This window comes from Amphibalanus amphitrite, unplaced genomic scaffold, assembly GCF_019059575.1.
Source record: "Amphibalanus amphitrite isolate SeventyFive unplaced genomic scaffold, NRLGWU_Aamphi_draft 000651F_arrow, whole genome shotgun sequence".
NCBI classification, from domain to species: Eukaryota; Metazoa; Arthropoda; class Thecostraca; order Balanomorpha; family Balanidae; genus Amphibalanus; species Amphibalanus amphitrite.
In genome coordinates this window covers 215,266-242,019 of record NW_024882145.1, presented here as the reverse complement: position 1 = coordinate 242,019, position 26,754 = coordinate 215,266, and the positions used below count along the sequence as shown (strand labels likewise).

Genomic DNA, 26,754 nt, shown 5'->3' with positions numbered 1-26,754 from the left:
GCCGACGGCGCGGTCAACAGACGCACCAGAGCGGCGGCGGCTCGTCCTTCCGCCCCCCCTCCCCGCCCCTCCCCCTCGACAGGCCCGCTCCCCTCGTAACGCTCCAGCCCATGATCCACTTCATCACAGCGGAGGGAGCGGCGGCGGAAAAACCCATCACCGTGATCGATATCACGGCCGTTTTTATTTGGTGAAACTCGATCGTCGATCGGTTGTCGATCCAATTTGCATGACCGGCACGCGCGCCAGCTCATGCGAGCTCGACAGCGGCCTGCATAGATACGAGATATGTTGGCATTGAGTGCGCTATGATGGATGCTGCGCTCAGCGTACCATTCGGACGGCTCCCGCTCCTTTTTCTGCAGCATATGAGGATGAAATGGTTATCCCGTGTGGTCGTTAATGCCTCGCCGCGAAGTCGTAGATTATGCAGTGAGTTGCAGAGAGGATTGACTTCGTATGCAGCTTTTACAGCGTGCAGTAGCCCTGTCCGTATCAATAATGCATGTCGTCTGTCCAGAGACCCGCCCACTTAATTATTTACCGTCGACCGTGTCCGAGTAAGCGGCTGTTAGTTACCAATGAAATAATGACTGAGGCGATTAGCTCTCCGGGCCTGACACACCCACCATGCCGAGAGGGCGGGCTCGGTGCCTGGGGCGTCACACAGCTATCGCGGGTCCGGTGCGCCCGACGCCCAGCTCCAGGGCGCCCAACGCCCAGCTCCAGGGGACCCCAAACGCCGGAGCTCGCGATTGCTCCTGTCTGTGACATTTGGGTTCTTGACGTTCGCCCTTGTTCCCTTCGCCACGTTTGCCCTCGTTGCCCTCGTAATGTTTGCCCGCGTAACGTTGGCCTTTCATACGTTAGCTGTCTGCGATGTTGCCCGTCAGTAGCGTTTGCCCTGTGTGACGCTGCCCCTGTCTGCCCCCTCAGACGGAGATCTGTAAGCGGCTGAACGCCATCCTGGCACAGGTGATCCCGTTCCTGTCTCAGGACCATCAGCAGCAGGTGGCCTCGGCAGTGGAGCGGGCCAAACAGGTCACCATGGCAGAACTCAACCAGATCATTGGCGTAAGTGGACGGAGCTGGCTGGCCCGGGCTATCATAGGGTTGTGTGGGGTGTATGAGACCAGATCATCGGCGTAAGTGGACGGAGCCGATCGGTCCGGGCTATCACAGGGTTGTGTGGGGTGGTTGAGGGTGTTTGGAGGGGAGGTGATATGGAGGGGGAGGGGGAGTTGTATTGTAAAACGGGCCCGGCAAATAGTTGATAAGTTGTGACTTATTTTGTACTCTTCCTCTCTCACTGCGAACAATGTTCATCCACAGACCTCGAGGCATCTTTTTATCGACGTTAATATGATTGGAAAAGCGTTGATCTGTCCAGTACACCACAAGCCGCTTAGATAAATAAACAACGTGTGCCCAATTCAAATGGCTGGCGAGTGTCGGCCGTTCGGTCGGTTCCGGCACTGCCTGTCAGCGGCGGCACCATTCTCACTAAAGACCACCATTCACTAAAGATCACCATTCTCCCCTCCTCCCCTCCTCTCTCCCCCTCTCCCCTCTCCCCTCCTGGTGACGTGCCGAGCGGAAACAATGAGCTGGGGGACGGCTGACGGGCCGCGCTGTTTAGATGGATGATGAGAGCCCCAGGGACGCCGGCCCGATTTGCATCTGCTACTGTTGGGGCGGCTGCTGGTGACTGAGAGCGTGACGGAGCCGCCTCCCTCCCCTCTCCTCCCTGCTCTCCCCTCTGCTCTGCGCTCCCCTGATACCTCGGTGTCCTTGGTGGTCACGGATTATTGGGTCTGAAGTGATTCACGGACATTTAGAGCGGCGCTTGTAAATGGTTAGCGTCAAGCAAATCGATCGGAACAAATTGTTGCGCGCAGTACGAGCTAGCGTGATCCGAGGGAGAAACATAGGGATAGCAGCTCAACGAGCATGTTGATAGTCGGGCGACAACAAAGTTACGATGCCGTGCAGGCTGCGAAGCTCGTTAGTACACGTTTAACAACAGAGCTAGCAGGTGGTGTCGCTAGAGCCCATAAAACTGTTCAAACATCACGGCAACCTAGAGTCATTCCTTTGCCTTGATGTCAAACGCTGTAGCGCTGTCCAAAGAACTACCTACACACTGCCGGACTGCATGTGTCTGGCTCGGTCCGCCGTCCCCACCCCTCCCCCTCGCCTGACAGGTCATCATTTGACCTGTCCCGGGTGGGTGTGGCTACGCCCCGACCACCGGCGATACGTACCGATAACGCCGGCACATCCAGCGCTGCGCCGCTGCTGCCACTCCGAATTAGCCGCTGCGGCGCCGCTGCTGGTCGCGGCCAGATAAGCGGCGATTACGGCGCCGCGCCGCGTCGTAAACCGCCCCGTAATGGCCCAGCGCCGCTCGAGCAGCCGCCGGCTGAGCCGAAACCAGGTTATCAGTTGAAACGTATGTAATTATCGACATTTTCCCTGTCGCTGGCCAACGACGACGGCATGCGGCTGCGATCGCGACGCTTATGGCGCAGAGGTTACGAGGGCGGTGGCAATTGCGGCGCGTTCTGGCGTCTCAAGATTGTATCGGTTTTCCTAGCAGCTGCCTGTCAAATGTCTGCCGATGGCGAGTATTGGAGCAATGAAGGCTGATCTGACGGTGTGGGAAAGGTACGATGAGGTCCGCGCTTTGTACAGTCCTCAGCAGACTGCGTGGTAGGTATTCTTTTTTCGACAAAACCAGTAATAACTCAAAGACTATGTTGTCAGTCGGTCGGAACTCACTGAAAATAGAGGCGCCTTGCTCTACTCCTTCGATTGGGTATATCACTAAACAAAGTATATGCCTTGTGTGGCAACAAAATGCAAAAGTTTGTTTTGGGGGCAAATATAAACTTTTGGGTTTTGTTGCCAAACTGGATGGAAAATTAATGCGATGGTAACGCCAATCTAAGGTGCAGAGTCTCGCGCATCTTGCTGTTATGATTTCCAAGCAACCGATAGCATAGTATCCGCGTTATTCTCGGTTTTGTCGAAGAAAGAATACCTACCACGCAGTTTGCAGAGGGCTGTACCTCCCGCCCTTGAAGGGCGGTGAGCTAATGATAATCATTATTGGTGCTAACTGTCTTCCTCTTCGCTGTTATCTCTGTCGGCTTGCGGCGGCTTGCAGTTACTTACGAGGATTTGAATCAGATCGTCGACTTGCCGGTCACGAACTAGACTACGTAACAGCGCCCGGGCTCTTCGAGGAACGGAGTGGGTCGGAGTGCCTTCACAGGCGCTCACGTGGTGTGAATTGGGTGCGATCAGACACCAGATAGGGTTTCGCTCGGCCTTGGAATAACATTCAAGGCGATGACGGCGCTCTTCCGCGCTGGCCGCACCGGTTTTGTTCAGATGTGGAGCGCCGGACTGGAATCTCGTGTTTCTGGAGATAGGCATCTCCTCGTGTAGGGACGTCCAGGCTCTCTCCCGTCCCAGACAAGACACCGAGGAATACATGATGTGACGTGTTCAGCTGAGATCCGATTGGGCGAGATATCTTAGCGCCCAGTACATTAAATCGCAGTTAGTCATTCTTCTGGTTATAGGCCAGCCGTTTTCCCAGAAGGCAGGATTCCGAGAGGAGGGATCAGTGATAATGCTGTTACCTATGAGACTAGGATAATACTTGAAATGTCTGAGCAGTCAAGAGACATCGGCAACAAGGAAGTCATTGTATGCTACCAGTCGACTGTCAGATGAACATCCTCATTCACATTTCCTTGGCTCCATTCACGTTTCTGGCGTATGCAATATGTGGCTCTGCAGCATCCGCGCCAGCTGCCTTGCATTTATCAGTGGCGCGTTGTGCGCTCATCCGGCTGGCCGGGGTCGTCAGCAGAGCGGTGCTGCGTTCTGTCAGCGATCTCCTGTGTGCGCACTGCGCCGCGTATCCGGTGTGGTCTTTGGCCGCGCTCCGAGCGGCCTCAGACGTCAGCTCCCGCGGCCTCTTGGCAGTTCCGCCAGGTCCCGCGCACGTTGGCACTTTGGGCGTTCCAGCTGAAGTTACCCGGCTCCATACCTGGACTGCAGGCGGCTGATGACGTGCGGAGGTGGATGATGTTTGATGATGTGCGTGTGTGGCTAATGACGTGAATGTGCGCTGGTTTGCGTTGTGTGCAAAACCACCGAAGTCGGATTAGGCGTTGCCGGATATAGCAGAGCGCTGGCATTCGAGGGTGCTGTGGACTGTAGATTCGAAGGTGTCTGTCGGAAAGGTCTGTTGCAGTTGATTACGTCCAATGATGTTTGCAACGTCATCTGATTTCGTGTACCTCTTCCATCAAGTTCCATGACTGTTGCCCGTCCCAGGGCGTTGTCATTAAGTCACGTAGTTGTGGCGCGGGAAATTCCCAATTATTATAACTATTATCGTCGTGTTGTAATGCGCTCTCGCCGACCGCCCCTTCATCAAGTCCACTTAGTCCGCACCCGGACTCTTTCTGTCCCTGTCACACCTTGGTTCACTGCGTTGTTCCTTTTCCTTCTCACAATGTGTCATCTGTTACCGCTTATTACAGTCGTCACTTCTGCTTGACATCTCTCTCAAGAGTGCTGCATGATTTGCGATTGTTGCACCGTTGAACCCGATCATCAAAGCGCGAAATCATCATCCATCACCAGCAGCAACGTCGTGCCGTCTTCTCACCCTCCCCCTTCGCCTCTCTGTCCACAGCAACAGATGCACGCGCAGCAGGCGCTGAACCCGCACGCGCCCTCGCTGCCAGTGCCGCCGCACGGCCTGCCGGGGATGCCGGGCCTGCCGCCCACCAGCCTGGCCTCGGCGGGACTCCTGCAGTCAGCCGTGAGCAGCGCCTCGCTGCCCGGCTTCGCCACACACCCGCTGATGAAGCCCGAGTTTGTGCGACATGAGGCCGAGATGGCCGCCAAGAGGATGGCGGCGCTGGCACAGGAGGAGGAACGACAGGTGGGTCTGGGTCTCTGTGAAGGTGGTTTGGGCCTGGAGAAACTGGGCTTGGGTCCTCGGGGGTTGGTTTGGGTTTGGGGAGCCTGGTTTGGGCCTAGGAAAGGTGGTTTGAGTCAGGGAAATTGGGCTTGGGACTGGGGATGTTGAGCTGGTGTTGAGGGTCAAGGAAACTGGGTGGGTTCGGGCCCCGAGCGGGAGGGTGGTCCAGAATGACGGATCTTTGTCCATGGCAGTAGCTGGAAGGTGGCGGGGGTTTGGGTGTTGGTGACCTAGTGGGATGAAAATCGGGGCTGCTGGTAGTCATCATTGTTTTATAGGTTGCTTGCCTCCCCAACCGATGCTGATTGATGCTGACGAAGAAGGGATCTGGGTGAATGCATTTTCAGACAAGTTTGCTGCAATAACGTTTAGTGTGGTGATCTTTCAAACTTGTTTGCCTCGTGTTTTTTATCTGGATACAACTTCAAGAAAATGGGAAAAAGCTTTGCTGCTCAAGTCAGCCCTGGGCGCAAGACGATGAGTGGTCAATATTTGTTCTTCGCAAACATCCTGCTTCAGTTTCCACTTCATCATATCTTGTTCTTAGCGAGTCCTCGTCCAACTAATCATCACCAGCACAGCCGAGCAATCGCGCCAGAGCTCTCACGAGTGTGACCTACCATCCTCCAGAGCGATATCCTATCCCGTCTCGCCCACTGACGCCTAGTCAGGAAGTCCCGCGGGAGATCCCGCTGGTGGCGGCGGGTCACGAGGCTGCTTTGTCGAGTGGTGCCGGCGGTCGCCCTAGCGGCGGGCCGACTTCACCTCTGACCTTTCGGCCGACCCCGATCAATGCCGACACCGCAACAAGTCCCGGCGAGCCCGGCACGGCCGCTCCGGCCCCGAGCCCACCCGAGCGGAAGGGGAACAAAGTTCTTCCGCGTTGGGCGGTGTAGTGCCGCTGTAGATTTATCGATGTAGATTCTGGCGGCGCAAATGTGAAGACCGGTTTCTAAGTTTCCGCTGTTTGATGCTGACTGTTGATTGAGGTTGTAGTTTATGGTCGCTGAGCAGATATGGTCAGATTCAACACATTGCTGCGTTTGACTGGGTCTGAACGAATGTTGACAGGATGATTTGCGCTATTGAAAGCGAACCAGATTTGTTTTGTTTGGAATGACATTTCAGAATTCGTCTATAAGGATTAAATGACAATGCGTTTCATGATAATTTTTAGAATGATTTCTAATTGTGTGGTGCGGGTTTTTTTTTCTCCACTGCGGCGCTTACCTACGGCTCTGGCCACTGTGGTGTGACCCCGAGTCATGCCTTGCTGTGGCTGCAAAAGGATTACAACCCGCCCACAACAAATCCTATTAATATGGCTTACGTCAACGGCTGTGTTTGAAATGAGAAGCGATAGAACAAAAACAGAATGACTACGCGTGCAAGTAGATCCGAGCAAAAACAGGGACAGAAACAAAGAGGCAAGAAAAGTGAACGCATGGATACTTGAGCTGTCCAACCAGTCTGTACTGTTGAAAACAGTCGACCGGATAACTAGATTCCTGAAGTAGAGCTGGTGAAGTTCGCCGACCCTTCTCCAGCCCCGAGTGGCGAGGACCGAGCCAGTCGTGTGTGGGGCGAATTGCCTCGGATTGTCGTGCTGTCACAGAAGTCGATGGCCTTTTGTGCGAGCGTCCGCCGAACGTGGTGGACCGTTCAATGTCGCGCCTTTTCGTGGTGCGGGGACTGTCACGGTGTGTCACGAAGTGCGCCGGCACGTGGTCACGAACTGCCGGTGAGCTGCACCGGCCGGTGAGCCGACTGCTCCCGGCCGTCACGAGTCTGATGGATGTTATCAGGGGCTTTGTATAGAGGCGTCACACCGGTGACTGTGACGAGCGGCCGTGACGGGTGACGCTCGGTCGGAAATCGACTCATCTGTCATCGCCTGTCACTGGCTGTCACTCAGAGACGGCTGACTGATGACAGCCATGCTCTATTCTCGCCACAAGGCGCAGGCGCGTGACGGACACAGTCTGTTGTTGGGAGCTAGGAAAACTGAAGCTGCTGTGAACTGCCACAATGTCACTGCCTTGTTGAACCCGTGCCTCTTTTATTTATAGCTTCTGGAATGGAGGTTCGGGACTCTTCAACAGAAGTTAAGTACCTTCTTGTTTTACAAGAACATCCATCCTTCCGCCCAACTCAGGCCGCGATACTTACCACGTTTCCTTTGTCATTTCTTTATTTCTCTTCTTTTCATCGTGCCATTTCAACAGGATATCCCTTAGTTTGTAACAAATACTATCCCTTGCTACTCTTCCCTGCATCCTCTCCTTCACTCATCTTTTCTTTTTATTTATCCGGTTTAAAGCTACATCAATGACAATGTCTTCCTGCCTAACTCGCTGCCCAGTGCCCAGTGCCCCCATCTCTCCTCCTCCCGAACTGATCCGTCCGCCCGTCTATTCGTCTGTGCACGTCTGCGACGCGTCTGAAGACCGCTAAGTAGATTAGTGCCACCGATACGGTCGGCCGCCCCGCTGCGCCCCACCGAAAAACCGCGCTGCTTTTTGCCCGCGGTGGCCGTGGCGTCGCACCGGACAATGGGCAGGCGTCGCAGGGGATTCGTCTGATAGCACACCTGTGGCTCAGCAAAAACGCCGTCTCCGGCCACCGGCGCGCCGTGCCGGAGCGGTGTGGTGGAGCTCTTTCATTGTGGCAGGCCGAGCGCCGGCGCCGGACCGGCTGGCGGAGGTCGAGGGGAGGGGAAGGGAGGGGCGCCATGAAGGAGCGGAAAGGGGATCCGTCGCCCTCACCCGGCGGGGCTCGCTCTTTGCGTCTGACAGCTCACGTCTTTTCTCGCTGGTTTCCCCTCTGGCCCCCTCTTGTTCTCCTGTTTCGCGACTTCTCTCTTTACTTGGGGACCTCCCTGCTCCGCCCGTCGCCCTCCCCTTTGTAAACCTTCCCAGATCCATCAGCGTCTCCCTTCCCCACCGTCTGCTGTGCTCTCAACGCAGGGGACCCCAGGCCTTCCAGATGCCCAGCCGTCCGCGCGACTCTTCCCGGGACCCTGGATGGCGACTGGCGGCTCCCCCGGTGTTTGAGGCCGCTGGTGTTGGAATGTGGCGGACCCCGCGGTCGGGACGGAGAGGCAGCGCAGGGTATCCGGTACCAGACACGGTTCAGGGAAGGAAGACGCCACTACAGGGGAGGAGCTGGTTCTGGGGACGGGAAGGGACCGACCCGGTGGGGCGAAGGTCCTCGTCTCCGGTGTCGGTGAGGGGTGGCGCGAGGGTGGCACTTTATGTCCCGGAAAACAGACCAGGTGTCAGCTGAGTGGGAAGGCGGGGACCCCGCTGGAAGTGGTGCGGGAAGGGGAAGCATGTGTCGAAGTAACTCGAGCATGGTGCCGCTCCAGCTCCCCTCCCATGCTCTCACCGCGGCGGCCGGAGGAGCAGCGAGCCTCGCTCATTCGCGTGACGAGAAGCCCTAATCAAGTGATCATTTACACGAATTTGCCGCTGGGGGCGGCGAGCCAAGGTCGGCCGTCAGCGTGGTCACGCTCCGCTGCGCCCGTCACGGAGCGTCACGCGGCCCGTCACGGAGCGTCACACGGACCGTGGCGGAGAGTCACGCCCGCTGGCCCGCTGGACCTCCCTCCGTGCGCCGACCGGCCACCCTGTCGTTAGCCGTGCGGCTGCCGGACCTTGTTTCCCGTGCGGAGTCATCGCTTCTTCCCTCCAGTGCGCCCGACAGCCTTACGAAGCTTTCGGAGTGGTGAGTGGTGACCCTTTCCGACATCGCTCCGACCACAGCTTGGGTCGGCGCCGAGGTTCCGTCCTTGGTCACTAGACTCGTCCACTTTGCCCTCTCTACCCACATGATGCCTCATGCTGACTCAGCCCGGCTGAGATGGAGAGAAATGACTGGACCGCCCGCGCGAGGACATCGTCGCGCGATCTCCGACTGATATCCCGGACGGCCACCATTGAGAGAGGGATCGACGGGACGGATAGGCCGCCCTGAATGGTCCCGCCGGGCGGCGGCGCCCACGGAATGTCGCCCTCATCTGTCCGCCGTCAGAAGGCGACACGAAAACGGTCACCGAGCCGGGAAACAAAGGCAGGATGGGCCGCCGCCGGCCGCCGGGTCTTGTTAGACTCTCGGTCACGCGTTAGATGGGAACACGCGATGGCTTTGGAAGTGGATCGAGCCACCGCCGCCGGGACTTGGGATGGTCCATGTCAATGGACAGCTGAGACTAGGAGGGATTCTGGGAAAGTGACCCAAGACAGCTCTGGGAAAGGACATGGCTCTGGACTGGTGATATTGGCCAGCGCAGTGCTTTTACCATTTTAGCACGAGCGAGGATTCATATGGGCTCAGGACTTATGGATGAGAAAAGAAAGTGATTTTGGTAGCATTACAATTAACTCCTTTTTTAGTTCTTCTAGATAACATACTGTTGCAAAAATGGATCAAATGAAGGCGAAATACTGTGCTCTGAAACCAAATACCAGCGCAACTGCCAGATGATTGTTTGGGGACAATTCGCCGCGTTGATTACATCTTCAGTTGAAGCAGGAACATCCACAATCCACATGAACGTCCACATCCGTTGCGGTGGGGAAGGGTGGAATGGGGCGTCGCCAGCCGTCGACCAGGCTCTGCTAAACGACTCTGCCCCTAGCATCCTGTTCCGCTGCTGGTGGCGTCTGTAGACGGTGTGAGAGAAACCCGAGCCGTCGCGAATGTTTGGGCTCAATGGCAGCGTGATGAACGAGCAGGGTGGTGAGCTCGTTTCGCCGGCGGAAAAGTTCCCTGGGGCGCTTGGCAAGGCGCTGGCTGTTGGTGGCAGAGGGGATGTCCCTAGCTACAACGTATGTGGGGAAAACACTACTAAGCGCCGTGTCGTCAATAAGCGTTTATGCGCAGTATAAGTTTGTGTCGGTGCCTGGTCAGCCTGTTGACCTGTCTAGCCAGTAGCCAGTCCAGCGGCTGCAGTCTGCAACCTCAGTCTGACGTCTCGGTCGGCGCCCCGCTCCGTGTCGCCGCCGGGACACCCGGCACGTCTCATTAGTCGCTCTCACGGCGTGTCTGGGCGGCCGGTCACGGCGCCGGCCCACCACCGAAGCCGTCACGGCCGCGTTACGCGTCACGCCCGGCGGCGCGGCCGTCTTCACGCGCGCCGCCGCTGTCACCGCCGCGTCACGCTCGGGTGCGGTGCGCCGGAATTGAACGCCAGCCGCCGGCGGCGCTGCGGGCGGGCTCTGGCCGCCGCTCAGCTCACGTAATCACACGCTACAAAATAATTGATAAACATGGCTGGCGCTGCGGCCGACCTGTTTGGGACGTGACGTCAGCCGGCCGACCGGCGCGCCGCCTGGTGGGCGCGCCAGGAAGCGCGCGGGTGGCGGGAACCGGCGGGAACAGCTCCGTCGCTCGCGGCCCTCGTTCCGGGTGGGGTGCCCGGCTCCCCGCTCCGTCGAACGAACCGATCTCCGGACCGACCGACGTGGGGCCGACGGCCGATTCAATGAGCCCCCTGTTGCCGATGAGATGTGGGAACGCGCGTGATTAATGACCGATCGCTCGGACAAAGGGGCGTCGGCTGGCGAACAGCCACGTGGCGGCGGCCGCCGGCACACCAGACACCGGCCGCCGGTCGTTTTTTCGTCCGTCTTTGTTGACGGGCATCTGTCGTCGCTGACGTCATCTGCCATGGTCCTTGTGCACGTGACTGGTGTCCGTGTGTCGTGTGTGTCAGTTAGGCGGACCGTGCCACCCCCGACCCTGCGGTGCCTCCGGTCGGAAGGTGGAGGGAGGGGAGGGAGGACTGCTGTGTGCACAGTTGGGGCGGCGTCTGTTCTGTGTCGACTCTGTATGCTCTGTGTGCTCTTTTGCCCCCGTCCGGGCTTCTCGCCAGGTTTTTCTCGGCTCGTTTACGCCTCTCTTTCCGATGGTGAGTTTGTTTTTCCACGGCCGTCACAGTTCTTGTGGGACGGTCTGTGTTGGATCGTTTATCTCCCGGAGTGGGTTCAACCCTGTCTCGCCGCTAGTTTTTTTTCCGTGTACCGAGATGCTTACTGGCCGTTTTCTTTGGCTGGTGTCTGGTGTGCGCCTGTTGGACGCCCCCTCGGAATCGAGTGGCGACAGGCGCGTCTTTCGTCGTCAGAAGGCTGGGAAGGCGGGCTCGGGGCTCGGGTGTCCCCATCTGGGCGGGGTTTGGATGTCTGTGAATTCATCTGGCGAGCTGCGGGGACGCGAGGCTGTCCCCGGGCGTCCTCATCTAGGCGGCGTTTGGATGTCCAATCATTCATCTTGGCGGGCTCGCTGTCCCCATGTGGATGAGCACGCCGTGAAAGCAATGACAGTAGGGAAATGACCGTGTGTTTGATTTTCTGGGTTCCTAATTGCTGCTCAGGATGGCGATTTGGCAGTAAATATGTTCCATCTGGGACTCTGATCTGTTGATTAACTTCAGTTTATAACTGTCCTTCGGCTGATGAAAGTAACCAAGTCGATGCCAGTATTGAATCGATCGAGACGAATGTCGAACTGATATGCAATGAGCTATGAGCGATTGAGCACACTTTGGAAATGCTTCTCTGTAACAAGTCGTGACTGTCGCTTTGAATTTCGTCGTGCCTTTTTTGCAATGACGTTTACTGTTCATGCTAACCACCTTTTGCAGTTAGAATGGATCATTCCGTCTTTTGTGGAGCGTATTCATTATTTGGTTAGTCAATCATCCTTGGTTCAACCTGAAAGTTCTGTTTACAACTAGGCAAACTGCGCCGTCAAAAAGTGAGCGTGCAGCAATCGGCCCTTGGCGTATGCCTCAGCTGACGTGCAATATCTGTTTGTCCCACAGTCTGGCAGCGCGGCTAGGCTGGCTGCCGTCACCGCCGGCTACCGTCCCGCACCAGTGGTGAGTGTGACCTACCCTACTCACTCGTACCCCTCTGAGTGTGAGTGAGAGTGAGAGTGTTGATACCCCTGCGGTAACTAGTTGCTCTCCGGCTGCATCCTTCCTGCTGGAACGGCCGAAGTCTGTCCGCAGTCCGCACCTTGCCCTCAGTGTTCTGGGTGTGGCCGGGGGCGAGATACAGTGCCATCGGACCGTCCTACCACCAGACTGGACACTGACGCAACTGTCCCCTTCCCATGATGCCACGGCGTCCTGTGGTCAACACACGGCCGGCGTGGCCGCTGAACCAGCAGATGGTTATTTAGATCACAGACGACGTGTTTCGTCAGCGCCTGTCGCGGCGGCGAACGATCGGGCTGCGGGAAAACAGCCGTGAAAGTGACTGATTATCGAGAGTCTGGGACGCTTCTTGGCGCTCCGAGAGCGTCATGAAGAAACGCTTTGTGACACAATGGCGTCTGATGCTTTCACCCGTCTGTTTGCGCTACCGGGCGGGGATCATAGAGAACAGAGCGGCTCCCGGCGGAGAAGGGATGCTCACTCGGCCGGATCCACCCGACCCCCCGCCGACCCCTCCCCTCCACCGCCCCGCCGAGGCCGTTCGAACTCCGTCCAGCCCCCTGCGGTGTCAGCGATGCGGTGCTCGTACCAGAGTCCGCACCCCTCCCCTCCGGTCTCGAGCCGCCGGCCGCCACCCACCGCTCAGCCGTGTAAAACAGCAGGCAACTATGCTGTAAAATGAGTCACGCCGAGTGGTCAGCGGGCTACCCGCGCCCCTCCCCTCCCCCTCCCCGGCGCCCCCACCAAGCCACAAACCGGGCCATTAGAGCCGGTCGGCGCGACGCCAGCGCCGCGCTGCGGCCGCCGCGTCAACTAGCGGCGGCGTCCGGCGCTGGCCGCCACAATCCATCAGGCGCGCCAAGAGATCACAAAAACGGCGCGCCGGTAAACGCCGCGGCCGCCGGGTTAATTGCAGGGGCGGCGAGCGGCTGAGGGTCGCCGCCGGAGCGCCGGAGGGCTCTATTACCGAGTGGGATTCATACGGGCTGGGGCTGGCCGGTACGGACCTCCGCCAGCGCCGCCGGCGGAGATGGTATCGCTCGCGCTGGTGACTGGTGAGTGGCCGAGTCGCGGAACGGCCTCTGTCCCGAGCGACACCTGGCGGGGGTAATTAGCGGGGATGGAGGGGAGGCGGGCCCTGCTACGGCCGGCGGCGGGCGCTGGGAGACCGGCTGGCCGCTGGGGCTGGTGGCAGGCTGGGAGACCGGCCCGGCTCGGCGCCAGCCGCAGATAATGGCCCGTGTTTGTGTGCGCCGGCGCGGCGTGAAGGCCTCTCTCAGTCTGCTCAGCTGCCACCGCCCTCTGTCCCTGCCCTCTGTCCCTGCCCTCTGTCCCCTCTGTCCCTCGGCGGCGCCATGTGACAAACCGCTCCCCCCTCTACCCTCCCCTCCCCTCACGGACCGGACCCGCCCCGAGCAGCCGTGTCCGTCCAATCTCTCCCGGGACGGACCCTCGCGCGGACGGCATTGTGGAGTGCCGTCTCACCTGCACACCCCTCTCTCCTCCCCTCCTTTCCTCCCCTCCCTCTCTGTCCCTCGCCCCGCCGCCCCTCCGGCCGTATTTGTCCTAATACCCGGCTCTGGGGAGATTCGATCCGCTGAGGGAAGGGTCGTGTTGACGAAACGTGATAACGGCTCACCCTGCCACTCGGGGAGAGGGGAGGGGTGGCTCCCCTCGCCCTCCCCTGTATCGCACCCCTCGGCTCCCCGCGGCACCCCCGCGCGGCCGGCGACCTCCCCTCCGGCCGCTAGTGCGGCATAAATTGCCCTATAATTCTAATTTTCCCGTTTGCCCTCTCCCCCGCCGGTCATTGTAAATCAGTTTTGAAGCGAAGTGTAAAAAGGGACGGGATAGCTCGGTGAGAACGGGACGGCGCCCCTGTGGGGAGGGGAGAGGAGGGGAGCGGATGCACGCTTCATCCGATCAGAGGCTGAATACGGCGGCGGCGGCTGATGGGATTTGAAGGGGGATCACCGGGCGCCCCGACCAAATCCGCTCACCGAGGCACGGCACAACAATCTGACGAGGGAGAAAAAGAGGGGTGATAACAGATGAGAAGCCGCTACAAACGGGGGCCGAGGGACGGCTAGGCGCGCGCGCCTGAACCCGAAACAGTACCGTGCTGTACCAGCCCCGATCAGCTGGCGAACCGCGCAAAAAGCGCGCCACTTTCGCCGGCACGCCGTCGCCCGTACCGATTTCGTGCTCCCTTTGTAATTGACTGGCGTGTGTTGACCGATGTTAGCGACACTCCCCGCCGCCTAAAATAGTCAGCCTCGCGCTGTACTGATCAGAACGTAACACAACACGATCGGCAGAAACCGAATCCGTGTGTTGCCGGTTTGTCGGACCCGGGGGGGGGGGAGGGGGCAGACCAGTTTTGTTATCGCCCGGCGACACCGTGGCGCTTTTACCGGCTACACGACGGACATGTTGCTCGACAAGACGGCGAACTCGCCGCCGGCCTGCCGGACTCCAGATAAGGAGCCGCACGCCGGCACCGGGCGACGGTCTTCGGACCCGCCCTGGGTCGACTAATGTGGCGCACTGGTCTGTCAGCACTGCCTTATTGCGGCTGGTGTGTCTCTCGACCTCGCTACAGCACAGATGACTACAGAATGATGTTTTAACACTCACAGGACATCAGTCGACTGAAGTGCTAGGATGTGCCCCTTATCACGTAGGCTAAGTGACATAGCCTGTCCTTTTGTGCATACGTTCCCCAAAGACACGCTCAATTATGTGATAAGAGTTATGTCTGGCATTCCAGTCAACTGGTGATCTTTGAGGGATAAAACACCACTCTGTAGTCAGCAAGACTGCATGTCACATAGATCGGGCGGGTGTGACTGCACAGAGCGATGCGCGTGTCATGGGTTTCCGGCTGGTCCCGGCCACTGTTGAGAGCAGCAATGTTTGGCGTGAACCGCAACGCCGGAACCGGGAGGGGTGCCGAGGTGGGGAGGGGAACGGGGAGCCCCGAGCGTGAATCCGGTCCTCTGTCGGCGGGGCGGGGCGGGAGAGGGGTATTCCGTTCGGCTCGCCTCCCGCGCAAGCCACAGGGCTGCGCACTCTCACTGGCTGCTGGTTGAGAATTGAGAGCGCTCACTGTCCACAAATTGAAAATGACCGCGCGAACTTTCGGTTTCCTTTATTGAAATACCGTCCCTGCTTACTGCCGTCAGTAATCGGTGTTTGGATCTATTTTTAGGCGAAGGGCTTATTTATTTTATATCCTCTTGATCCTATCATCCATACTCCATGCATCGTCCGCCCAGTCCCCTGCAGTCGGGCCACCTGGACCCGGATACTGGATCCATTGGACCTGGGGCAAACGGCACCCCAACCAATCCTGATTCTACCAACAGCTGCCCCCTCCCCTCGGGCCCGAGGGGGCGATATGCGCCATAATGATCTCTGGCGGCCGCACCGCCGCTGCGCGCGAATTTAGGGGATGCTTTACGCCCTGCCGCACGTGACTGCACGTGGACGCACGTGATCGCACGTGATTACTCGTCATTGTGCGGGAGGGTGACCAGTCGTGGGTCCCTGGTCTATAATTGCCGTGGCGTGTGTTGCGTGAGATGAGCTTGTAATTTTCGGAATCCGTGTGAGTCTCAGTGAGACCGTGAGTTCCGTGAGATTCGTGATGCGCACGAAGTGAGTGGGTTCGGACGTGAACATTCCTGGAAGTATGTGGTTCTGACAAATGTTTGAGATAGTTTGGGAAAACGCCTCTTGCTGTGGATTCTTTATCATTTGACTCACACCGTATCATTCCACTTTTTTATTTATTCGCTAGACCGAATCGAACCGTACCGCAAACCGTCTGTAGCCGCCTGTATGGTGCTCGTCACAGCTGGGTCCCTGGTGCGCGCGGGGCGTGACCCCCTCCCCTGTCGTCCCTCCCGGCACCGCAGGAGAGAGCGGGGGAGGTTCGGCGACAGACGGTTGTTTGCTCTGATGCCAGCTGCCGGCCTCTGGCGCCGGTGGGGCGCCTTTTTTCCGCTCTCCCCCCCCCCCCCCCCAGCCGGTGGGGTGAGGGTGTCGGGGAGGGGTCGGGGGTGAGCGACCACCTGTGCCTGCGTCCCGCGCCGGCGCCGGAGCCCACGCTGCGGGGAGGGTGCGGGCGCCACGGAGCCGATGTCGGGTCCGTTTGTTTGGGTGGTGGCGGCGCCGACAGTTGCGCAGACTGTCACTCAGCTGGTGCAGGTCGGGCTGTGTATGACGTGACGTGATTTGACGTGGCGTTTGGACGTGACGTGAAGGCCGACACGTCACCGCTATACGGTTCCGAGACGGGTTGCCACTGCTCTGATGTTTTTACGCATTATTATGTTACAACTTCCACTTTTATGTGTAATGTGTGTCATTTTATAAAATCAGAATATGGTGCAGTCGTTTTTTTAGGTATGCTGCTCGGTGGCAGAATTATGTTACCATCGCTATTTGGCTACTTTCGACTTTTCTTCATTGAGTCATCCGATCACTCAACCTCTTCCTTTGTTCAGTTTTTGTCCTTCTGAGGCAATTACCGACTTTGTGGAGCCTTGCCGTCGAGAACAGCGCAGCTTTTGTGTGCATTGTCCCGTCCGAGTCGACTCGACCGGCGAGGACGTCTCTTCAGGACTTGAAGTACCACTCAGCTCTGTCGCTCAGAGCGTGCGCCTCTCGATATCTGGTGACCTAGCCTCTTCAAATCCCCGCGACACGACTCTGCTCGACTCGGCTTGACTCCACTCGAGTCGAGTCCGGGTCTCTAGCGCGACTGCAGGCCCCAATCGTCCGGCTGGCCAGCGCGCTGCTATAAAATTGTACACGATAACGATACAGATTCGGAGAGCCGCCTGCCAACTGCTGAGTGGCCCGGTCTGGAGTGTCATGAGTTGAGTGCCTGAGTGGCTGAATGCCCGGGGGCCTGCTCTATGGTGTGAGTGAAAATAGTGTTTGTGAAAGCCTGGTTCACACGGTATCGCCAACATACGCCGAAATCTCGCCCTAACTGCGTGATGTCTATTGGTCAGATCAATGTTCTTCTGGCCGGGCTGAATCGCCCCAATTACCTACTGGTCACTGAGGCGGAAATTTGACCGCAGGGAGACACCGCCGGCTTAGGCGTGTCTTGGAAGCTGTCTTCGTTTGTTGAGCCGCCGGCCCAGAGGCATTCTGTCAGCCACAGACGACCTATGACGGTATGTCAACTACACGTGAACTGCGGCGGTCTGTCACCACGGGATCTCTGCTCAGCAGTCGCCGCCGCCGCCCATAGCTAACGAGACAGCCACAAACGCTGCCGGCGACTTATCAAGATTAATAGCCTCCGCTGTGTCGGAACTTGAGCTCTGTCACAGGCGCGGTGGCCACGTTTTCTTGCAGGCCACTCATCAGACACAATTGGCTGCTTTCACCACCCGTCAGAGAGCTCTGGGAAACCACTAAATTTGCCGGCGTCGCGGCTGCTTCCCGTGATGATCGTCTGAATGACTTACTGGCCCGTTTGCCTTCCCGGCGAGATGAGCCGGCGTTTGAAGGTGTCGTGCCTGGCATGATAATGATGCCAGCTGTCGGGCGTAAAGCATGGTTCACGTATAATGACTGCGTGTGTTCATCATGGGTCAGACTATTTGGTGACGTCACTTCCGACGCGCCAATTAGCGGTGCGGTGAGCCGTGACGTCACGCTCCGCTGGCGGGCCGCCGGACGGGCGGGGGCGGGGGCGGGGGCGGCTATCTACAAATCAGCCGGCGGCGCGGACCCCACGGTAGCCGGCAGCCGCTAACGCGTGGGAACGCCATTCCACTCAGCCCTCAGCGGGTCTCTGATGTGCAATTGTGGCGTCGTTGGCAAACCGCTTGTGAGCGCCGGTCTGAACACGACTCGCCACTCGGCGGCCACCTGGCGATTTCACGATTGCCGGCCGTCACGGCGGTAAAACCTGACGGGCGTGAACGGTGCCGTGAACGGGCACAAACGACGGAGACACGGTCAGAGTCGTGACGGCGGCGACAGTTAGGGCCGGCGGTGGAATTTGGTGTCTCACGGCGACCTGCAGCGGCAGGGGCACCACACTCGTCCGGTCCTGTATGAAGCCGCCCTTTCCTTCTCCCTCTCCCTCACAATTCAGATTCACATCTTTCCAGCATGTCTCCTAGTTCCGAGGCCGACGAGGAGCTCAGGGCTGCCCCTTGTCGGTGTGCTCACTGCTGACGTGAGCTGAGTGGCTATGAAGGCTTCACTAGCATTCGCCGGCTGCACAGGCACTGTTCCAAACTCCAAAGGTTTCACGCCGCCCATTACCTCAGCTCGGCCTTTGAACATTTTGTCTGTGCGGTATACGAGTATATGTGCCGATATGGAAGGTCAATGCTGTCAGTGTTCTGGATCTGGCGTAGGATAGTCATTACCGACTGTCTTGATGATGGTCGGATAATGATAAGCAAGCACTACTGCACACTTTTGAAGAAATTGCAAGATGGCCTCAAGCAGCATCACCGCAAAAAAAAGCCCAAGAAAGATGCTTACCCTCGCCGACAGCGCCCCCGCCCATTCGTCCTGAGCTGCGATTGAAGAAACAACAGGATGTGGACATTAAATCCTACCGCATCTAACAAATTCACCTGACCGGGTATTAACTGACTCTTGATTGTTACGAGAGATCAAGAATCCGCAGTATGACCGGTGATTTAAGGACAGAAATGACGTCATTGATGAGGTGGAACAGTGATTTACGGGACAGTGCGAAGTAGAGTGTATCGATTTGAGGGTTTTTGTTCCAGATTGAGAGGAAACTGTCAGATAAAGTGGCGCTATATATTTGTAAGTAAGAAAAACACAAAATCGGTGTCCTGCGGTCAGTATTCTCTGGTCCGCGCCCACTTCTTTGAGACCATCTCGCCGTAACACGGGCTCCTATGGGATAACCTACTAGCGACATCTAGAATTGTAGGTGGCGCTAGCGTCGGCATGACGTTTTAACACAGTTTGTGGTGTCTGATGCTGATCTTACTCACTCAATAGCGTTTGTTTTCCTTAATTGCCCATAATAATTTGTTTCAGACGTCTAGTTTAACAACTTCAAATGACAGTTAGAGGTTCCTTTGACATACTTCATAGTATAAAATAACAAAACACACAGGGAGTGTGGAGTTTTAGCTACACATGTGCCTATTTTGCCCTAGTTTTGCACTCGGCTCTCGGCCTAGGCCCTGTTCTGTCTGGGGCAGATCGAAACCTATCTTATACCTTGGTGTGTATAGGAGAGCGTTACATGCGTTGGAAGGCTTGAATGGACTTTGAATGCCCATATCTGTATCATTATCATTAACAGTATCAAACCGCATCTATGCACTTTTCTCCTACGCTATGTTTTCGTGCTGTTCTCATGTCTCCTGTTCTATGATCACTGTATGTTTGTCTGGGTCACAAATGGCCATTGCTTTTGAGCAAAGTAATAGAAATACCCTAAAAACTAAAGTGCATTGCGTACACCAGTGCCTATCGCGCACCAGCCCAGTTCACCGTCAGTTAGCAAAGAGCTCTTCATTTAGTGCCTGTGACGCTTGAAACGACTGAGCGGCAACAGAGGCAAAGTGTGTGCGGCACATGAGTCAAATAATAGGATTCTGGATTATGTATGAAAGCAATGGTGAAAGGTATTTTATTAACTCGGTTGGCGCGGCGGAGAAGGACCGACGTAAAAGTCGGTCTCGTCATTGGCCTCGGCAAGTGCGCCGAGCAGGGCCCGAACGTGAGCTAGCTACAGCAGGGGTCATATCACGGACTGGTTGACAGTCAATCTGTGCCGGTGACCGGGCTCTAACATGTGATCCTGTATTAAAACACCGCAGACTCACGAGTCCTGGTTGACTGTAGCCGTCTCTCGCATGCGGCAGTTCAGTTTGGTAGTATGCCTATTCCACCTACATAGACGCACCTGTTCGGGTACAGATAGTGCGCTGTTCCGGTACAGACGGCACCCGTTCCGTGCTTCCATCCTCAGGATACTGAAATCCTTCTCCTCCACGCCGAAACCCCCTCCGGGCTGGACAGGCAACTTTATCTCATGCGGGCTGCTCCCTTGGAGCGGCACCGCGGCTCCCGAGGGAGCGCACCCCGTAGCCGGGTGCAGTGAGTACTTTGGGGATGGGTGGCCTGTCCTCTGGACGGGCTCAGCCCCGGCGACTCACTAGGGTGCCTGCCCAGACCAATGTCACCCCCTAATTCCATCATTCCGGCTCTGAAATGGTCTTGTCGGACCGAAAGAGCCTAACCCAACAAAACAAACAAACAAACAAATACAGACGGCATCGCCGGGTCTCGAGGGGACCGGTGACGGCACTGTCGCCGCCGTTGGTCGCGGTGACACGGGCGGCGGAAAAGTCACCGGACCTGCACCATAGTACGGTGAATGGTTGGGCCTTCGCCGGCAGTAACTATTTATTTGAGATGCGAGCTGTATGTAATACTACCAGCGCACGATATTCACCGTCTTCGCCGCGCGGTAAGAGAGGAGCCCACGGCAGTCCGGTAGGATAGGCTGAGTTGTGACAAGTTCTACCCCGAAAGTGACCACCTTTGGGGCACTGAGGGACCGCTTGACGTGGCCACTCGTCGGTTTCGTTTTCACCTACTGGTTACTAATTTTAACAGCAGACGTTCGGAGACTGCTAAGTGGGTTTGTTCGTTATGCTTGGTTAGAGCCTATGGGTTAGTCTATTCGAGAACATTTTAGGGCCGTGGTATGATGAATAAATGAATTAGCGGGGAGAGGGCAATATCAGAATAAAGTCGACCATCGGGCACCGGCTGTGTGCCGCAGCGTCTCAGTCAAAAGACACCACAATGGCTGCAATGCTTTGAGTCAGGCTATGCTGGGATGATAAAACACGAGAGGGAGAGGGCAATGTAAGGTTCACTCAACCAAGGCTCAATCGGTTCAATCAACCACTGACGACTAGTCCGCTGTACCGCTGGGACGGCATTTCAGCGCCGGGACATACTGTTTTGACGGCAAGTCACAACGGGACAGACTAGAGCATACATTTGTTGAAATGGTCACTCCGAAGCTGACTTCCATCGGTTGTCTGCTAGGCGGACCGTTAATCCGGAACACGGAGAAGTGCAAGCAAGGATGATGGTGAATTAGCCGTAATATAGGACAGAAAGCAAACTGGCTCACCAGTCACCAGTTACCGAGCACCTGACCAGTGTTCACTTTGACATTTGGTCGCTGGTAACACAATTGTACCGGCTATATGTAGTCCATAAAGTACGATGCGGCAGGAGCTCAGTTGCTAATAGTTGCCTAATCTGCTATTTACTTGTTCGTGTTTAAGAGCTCAGGGTGCTAATGCATAGGTAATGTGTATTGTGTTATGTGTGATAATGTGTGGAAAGCTATGCGTTTGCAATGGAAAAACACTTGCAATGGAAAAAACAGCAATATACCAACACCAATGATGTAAAAAATGTGCATAATTTAATCCGAATGGCTTTTTTACGTTTACAGATGTCTGAAATTAAGTTAGAGACAGTCTGGAATCACTGCCATCTAGCGTCAAAAGGGGAGAACTAAAGCTTCATCCTACGTCCGCAGCAGTTGGAATGGGGTTTACAAAAACCGTTCCGGGTCAGTCAATTTTGAGTTTTGAGGAAAATGTTGCGCCCAGATATTATTTTTATGTCCTTGCGCCAAATAATATGCCAGTTTCCTTGCAAATTTCGGTTATCGATACACTCTAGTGCGAAGGTCCTACAATGACCGCCTGAGGCAGTGCAAGAAACGATGCAATTAGTTTGCGGTCGTGTGTGGTGACTTGTGAAGAAGTAATGTACATCATGTAAAAAAATCAAATTTCTATCACACCTAATTCATGGTAATGATCAGAACATTTCGATACCCCCTCGTACATACAAGGTGTCCGCACGATTGCTGCTCTATCCGCACGGTGGCCGGCTTCTCCGCACGGTATAGTTGGTCCGCGCGACTGGACAAGCCCTTGTTACACTGCCGAATTTTGGTACCTACACGAATGTGCACGAATATGCAAGTCATCCTATGTCGCGGACCGATTCGGGATCTTTCTTCCATGGTCTTGGCATTTCGCAGACCAGTCGGTGTCCACCGCGCGACTTTTACGGTTCGTCACGACCGCCACGAATATTTCATGAAAAATGAAAATTTCGTGGCCGTTCGCCGAATTTATAATAAACGAACATGATCGCCAAACAGTCGCCGAGTCGCCGCCGACATGTCGCTGCGTGCGTTGACTTGTTGCCAAGGTATCGCCGACTATTCGCAACAGATTCGCCATTCATTCGCGATGTTCGCCGAATCATGGATCAGCTTTGACCCGCGCACGTTTAGGGGGGCCCCCCAACCGTTTTCTGCAAATCGGGCTCTGTCGGCGAACTGTTCGCCTCTGTCGGTAAACTGTTCGCCGATTTCCTACACGACGTGATTCGGCGACAGGGTCGTGGCCAAAATTCGGCAGTGTAACACGGCCTACAGGGTGTGCCCGCTCGCGGAGACTGTCCAGTGTCCACACGGTCGCACCTCACGGCGTCACCGGGCGCCATCCGAGCGATGTCGGCGGAATGTCGGCGACGCCCCGACACCGCGCCTGCTCGCCCGCTATCAGCCGGGGCGCCCTCCGTGGCCTCTGGAGGCCGCTCGAGGCCGGTGCGGCGGCAGCTGCCGCGGGGAACCGGTTGGCGGTCGGGGACAGCTCTCAGAGCTAACCGGCCTCGGTGCTGAGACGGATACTGTCGCAATACGCCGGCTGGAGAACAGCTGACGATGGGAAAGGGGCTAGAATTCAGCTGGTACTGAGAGAGCACGGGTGGACCACAGCCGGTGCTGGGGAACACGGCTTGAACACAGGGAGCACAGCCAGAATGCAGCCAGTGCTGGGGATTACTGCAAGAACACAACAGATACAGGGAACACGGCCGGAACACATTCTGTGCTGAGAGTATAGTTGGAGCAACGCGGCGGCGGCGCTAGGAAATGGCAGTAGCACCGCGCCCAGTGGAGACGAGCGTTGCAGATCGCGCTTTCGACCGGTGCACCGGTGCGGGCTGGGGTTTCGGCTCTCCGATGACTGTAACAGCTGCACAGCATGCCGGGATCTGAGCCGAGAGGTGCACCGCGCTGATGGGAACAGCTGGTCGAACGAGCTACACCGGCTCTGCGGTGCAGGGAGAGGGTACAAGATGCCCCGAGCGAGGTCGGACCCGGCGCGCTGATGGGTACACGACTCTGCAGGGCGTCAGCGGCGTGTTGAACATGGCGGCAGAGCAGGCCGACAGATGTGTGCCGTGTTGCTACAAGTGGTATGAAATGCTGCTGGCGGGGACGGGTCGGTTCTCGGGAGGCCCTGCCCTGCGACTGGTGCGCCGGTCGGGCTGATCTCCATACCTTGCTGTGATGATGGGTCGGGTTTTTGTGGGCGGAGTATCCCGCCGCTCCGGTACCGCACGGGCCGAGCACCGCTGGAGCTCACGGTGCCGCTAATGAGCTCTGAGCTGGCGGCGCCGCTCCGCACCCGGTCTATGGCGCTATTAACATCTGACCACGCTGAATAGCTCACGCCCATTACGGGGCGTGGTCAATAATAACGAGCTGTTGGCAGCGGCTGCACACTAGTGTCGGCGGCTCGGGTCGATAACGTTCTGTGGCCGACGGGGTAGTCGAGGTGGCCATCGACAAGCTGAATGCTCCGTAACGGTGGTACTTCGTGTGCAAAGCAATAACGGTGAGCGGTACGGTGCGGCGTGTGGCTGCTGAGAACCGCCAAACAACCGCCTATGAACCGCCAAACAACCTCGTCGCGACCACATGATGGCGCCCAGAAAATGTCCAACCGTAATTGGCGTTCGAGCGACCGAAACCGTGACGCGACCACAGCGTAACCGCATCGGAAACGCTGATGTCTGTGTGCACGTCACGTCGAAGGGTGGTCGACGACCGCAGATCGACCGCTCGGGGAGTGACGAGCCGGCGCCGAAAGCCGCGCTCGTGTGGTCGACCTGCGTGAGCTGACCCATTGGGCCGACCGCGACTGGGAACTAGGCAGCCGCGTCTCCAGCCGCCGCGCCACGAAAGTGGAGCCCTGTCGCTGTGGATGATGACTTCCGCGAACGAGCTCTTCAGGAGCCATTCCTGGAGGATCGACCTTGTGGAAGGGGCTGCGGGAACCCGGAGGTGACGTTCCTTGAATGAGAACGATTAGGGCTGGTTCACGCAGTTGGCTTTACTCACAGGCTATTGGCGTTGCATATGTTATCGGTCTTTTGGGCGTTGTGTCCAGGATCCTTGTTCAATCGAGCTCAAGGAAGTCTTTCATGCCGTTGATTTGCTTGCGTCCCCTTCCCACCTAGCGATATGATCCGCAGTCCGCATCACCAAATCATAACTGATCCCATAAGGGTTCAACTATGCTAGTTAGTAGTTATGCTTTGCTTACATCACAAATGAATAATTATCGACTTATCATCTACGGAACTTCACGAATTTTTCATTGCCGTGTGACATCTGCATGATTTACTAGTCGTCTGTCCCTGATTTAGTTGATGCGTCGCCGCCGCATGTCTGTGGGCCTGCCTGACTTCTTTTTGCTGCCTGTTTCAGCGGAGATCCATGTCCCCTGACGTCAGGGACCGAGAAAAGCCTGTCCGACCGCGGTCCCGTACACCCGACGAGCGGGACGCGGAGGTCAAACGGCGAAAGGAGAACATCAAGCGTGAGGTCAGTGGTGTCACGGAGCTGGGAGGCGTGGGGCATAGACTGGAGAGGTTTGGGAGAGGTCGTGGGGGGAAAGGGAAGGTGATTGTCTGTTTCGGGCGCACTTGGCATCTGATACCCAAAATTAGGCAACAGAAGGTCACGGTCAGCTGGTGTTTCTGGGATTATTCTATTAGCCTATCATGCAAGGTCTGCAAGTCGGTGATCGATTTCTAATCGACGAGCGATTTTAGGCGCACCCCAGACATGGGGACTCATTCTCTTATCTCATACTATGACGTCACCAGTCTGACATAACGTCACCAACCGATATGCTTTGCGGCGTCTGCGGGTGACTTAGTAGACTTGAGTCACGACACCGCGGACGAGGGTCCTACTCCAAGTATAACCACCTCTCTGTGGCGGGGAAGCTGGCTGTCTCAGAGGCTGTAGGCGCCACATTGTGGCTGAACGGCGCATTCCTGTGGTCAGTGCGGCGGCGCGGCCACCGCCTGGATGCTGCGGTCGCCCGCGGTAGGCCAGTAGAGTGTAGGCAGCGACCAGTGGAGCGTAGGCACTAGGCAGTAGTGATGTCAATTACGGAAAATCGGAATACCGATACCAAACCAAATACCAACCAAAACCACGGGAAAATACCGAAACCAAACCAACTTGGGAAACTGAGGGAAATACCAACTTTTTACCGATTTCTTAGCCTCTTATACATTAGTGAGGGCTTATGATACCAACAAAATACCAAACACACTGCGATTGAAATACCAAATACCAAGTTGGTATCGGTTTGGTATCGGTATACCAAAAAGTTGGTATCCGATTGACATCTCTACTAGGCAGTGACCTGTGACCTTGTCTTGTCTGGTGGAGGTGTGCGTGGCACCGTGGAGTCATTACATATGCACGCTGTACGTCAACGAGGGCTTAGACGTGTGCTGAGATTCGAAGACCGCCGATTGTAATTCCATCGCTAGCTTAGAATGATTGATTGAAAGGCTTGGCTTTCGCTCGTTTATCCTGTAATGTAAAGCCCTGAAGTTTGAACAGAGATCATCTCTCGAGAAATTTTTGGCAGCCGAGACGTCAGATTATCCGTCAATGACGTCCATTTCAAACCATAAAGCTGAAGCCGTCTCTCATTTTCGATTCCATCGGGCGGATACCACCATCGCAGACGTGAGCTTATTCATCTCTTTCGACTCCTATGACGTCATAGGTCTGGTCACGTGACACCGGCGTCCATTGAGCGCTGCGCCGACCTGCTTCCCAGTGACGTCATTGGGCTGTCGGCATCCATTTTCCGGCTGGAAGCCGCGAATGGCTCCCATTCTCCGGCGTCCCATCTGGCGTCCTGTGAATGGTGGGGATTTGAGCTCAGAGTTGAAGAGGGCGTAACGCCACAGCGGAGATTGAAGCATCTTCTGGTTGAGTTATGAGCTGTTTGATGTGAGGGCACAGCACTGCGCGGTCGACGTGTCAGTCAGTGGAAGACAGATGGGCAATGGTCGACTCGCTGGCCGCTTGAGGAATGCCCACCCCTTCTGCGTGTTTGGCTGCGGCACTGTGGACTGTGACGTCACTATCAGTGCGCCGCGTTTGCCTCTGGTGCGGTGAGTCAGTAGCCGAGGGTTCGGCCGGCGCACCACGCGGCGCTAACCGGCCGCGCGGTGGACGCGCTGCACTGTTTATCTTGGAGATCTCGCGACGGGGGATTATTTGGACGGCGTAGGGTTACCGATGTTTACCGGACGGTATCCGATAATGCCCGTCGGCCGCCGGCTTAAATGTGCTGAGACGCCTTTGGTAAACATGAAACAAGCCCAGGCGGTCGTGGGGTGAGTGACGAAGCCTTGGCCCGGGGATTGTTTGCTCATCCGCCAGCGATGTGAAAATGTCATGGTGAGTGCGAGATGGGTGGCGCCGCGCGGTGGCTTTCGAGAGGCGCTGAAGTGGTGACGCCTCTCTATCTTACGGTAGCGGTCGATAAGGGTCATCAACATGGGCGGCGCCACCGGGGGGGACGGGGGGGACAGGTCCCCCGCTATCGAAAGTTAGGGGGGTACAGTA

General features: G+C 56.8%; 1 protein-coding gene across 4 annotated transcripts in view; it reads left to right on the top strand.

Moving 5' to 3' along the window:
* The window catches only part of LOC122363993 (protein groucho-like), a 49,500-nt gene that overhangs the window by 2,674 nt on the left and 20,072 nt on the right, over positions 1-26,754 (top strand). For all 4 annotated transcript variants that reach the window (XM_043333920.1, XM_043333921.1, XM_043333919.1 and 1 more), the window contains exons 5-8: positions 937-1,074; positions 4,718-4,969; positions 11,832-11,888; positions 24,580-24,696. In XM_043333920.1, coding sequence (XP_043189855.1) covers positions 937-1,074; positions 4,718-4,969; positions 11,832-11,888; positions 24,580-24,696 — 564 coding nt within the window. The remainder of the gene's footprint in view (positions 1-936; positions 1,075-4,717; positions 4,970-11,831; positions 11,889-24,579; positions 24,697-26,754) is intronic.